This window comes from Apium graveolens, chromosome 2 (genome assembly GCF_009905375.1).
Source record: "Apium graveolens cultivar Ventura chromosome 2, ASM990537v1, whole genome shotgun sequence".
In the NCBI taxonomy this organism is placed as follows: Eukaryota; Viridiplantae; Streptophyta; class Magnoliopsida; order Apiales; family Apiaceae; genus Apium; species Apium graveolens.
In genome coordinates, this window is record NC_133648.1 from 127,651,514 (window position 1) to 127,653,247 (window position 1,734).

At 40.4% G+C, this 1,734-nt stretch overlaps 1 protein-coding gene across 1 annotated transcript; it reads right to left on the reverse strand.

Annotated features, from left to right (window-relative positions):
• Positions 1 to 809: 809 nt before the first annotated feature.
• Positions 810 to 1,458, reverse strand: LOC141693100 (uncharacterized). Its single transcript, XM_074498110.1, has 2 exons — positions 1,292 to 1,458; positions 810 to 1,179 (listed from the first exon to the last, which is right to left on the reverse strand). The coding sequence occupies exons 1-2, from the start codon at positions 1,456 to 1,458 to the stop codon at positions 810 to 812; spliced, it is 537 nt and encodes a 178-aa protein (XP_074354211.1).
• Positions 1,459 to 1,734: the final 276 nt, after the last annotated feature.

Sequence of the window (1,734 nt, forward strand, 5' to 3'; positions counted from 1 at the left end):
GCCCCCTCAAAATTCCCAGCCTTTGGGGTGTTACTGAAAGGGTCGTGGATCTTATTCAAGAAGAAGAGTGATTCGTCCTTTTTCCTGATCCAAAGGCCTCTGGATCTAAAGCTCTTGTTCAGGGTCAAGTTCAAAAAAAGAAGGTGGCTGAATGTAGCTATGGCAAAGAAAAATCCTCTTCCGAGGAAGAAGTTGAGCCTGTCACGAAGAAAGCCATAATTAAAGAGCCTCCAAGGCAAGCACCTCAAAGGGCGTCTGAAGATACTTCTGAGGAGACTTCGACGGAGATATCCGCGGAGAATTTCTAGGAAACCTCCGAGGGGCCAACTCAGGAAACTTCTGAGGAAACTTTAGAATCATAATCTGGTCGTTCAAAACCTTATATAAAATGGGTCCAACCTTTATAGTTCTTATCACAAACTGAAATGTAAATCAACAAACTGGAATATAAATAATAAGGGAATATTTTCCAAGATATTTTCCTTTCGATATGGCCACTATATATAATAAACCTTCAAGTTCCGCGCATACCAAGTTCTTGGCACCTCTTATCCTTTTATTGTCTTCAACTTGTAAGAACCTCATCCTTAAATGCTTTTGACTTCATACAGCCCTACCCAGTTTGGGGTTAGTTTTCTTTTTTTTCTAACCCCTGATGCTTCAACCTTCCTTAAAACTAGATCTCCTTGCTTGAAGAACTTTTACTTTACTCTCAGGTTGTAATCAAAAGAAGCTTTTTTCTGATATTCTACAATTTTAGCATGGGCTTGATCCCGAACTTCATCTATTAAGTCTAAGGCTAGTTTCTGTCATTCATCATTTTCCTTCATAATATAAGCTCGAATCCTCGGTGGTGAATGTGATATCTCCACAAGAACAACCGCTTCAGCTCCATATGCTAGCGTAAATGGGGTTGCTCCCGTAGTAACTCTATATGTAGTCCTGTACGCCCAAAGTATCGGGAGTATCTCATCCACCCAATTACTCCTGGACTTTTCAATCCTCTTCTTCAATCCATCTAAAATAATCCGGTTTGCAACTTCTGCTTGGCCATTGGCTTGAGGGTGAGTGACAAAAGCAAACTGCAGCTTGATTTCATTCTCATCACAATACTTCTTGAATTCCTTATTATTAAACTGCGTTCCATTATCGGTGACCAAGATATGAGGAATTTCATATCTACACATGATATTTTCCTACAGGAATTGGGCAACTTGTTTGATTGTAATCTTGGCCAAGGGCTCGGCTTCAATCCACTTAGTAAAGTAATCAATTGCTACAATTAAAAAACTTCCTTTGGGCTGTATCCATTGGGAACGGTCCAAGAATATCCATCCCCCACATAACAAACGGGATAGGGGTGTTTATGGAAGTCAGCATTTCTGGTGGCCGCCTTACTACTGGGGCATGTTTTTGACAACGATCATATCTCTGCACATAATCTTTGGCATCAGCCATTATCTCTGGCCAATAAAAGCCTAAACAAGTAATATTATGAGCTAAGGCCCTGCACCCAAGTGTTGGCCACATATGCCTTCATGAACTTCTTCCAAAGCAAGTTGGGCGTCATCAAGACTGAGGCATCTTAGATAGGGAATCACAAAGGATCTTTTATAAAGAATCCCATCAATCAAAGAATATCTCAAGGCTCGTATAGATAATTTGTGTGACTCCAATGCATCACTAGGAAGCCATTTGGTTTGCAAATGAGCCTTAATAGGATCAATCCAAGAT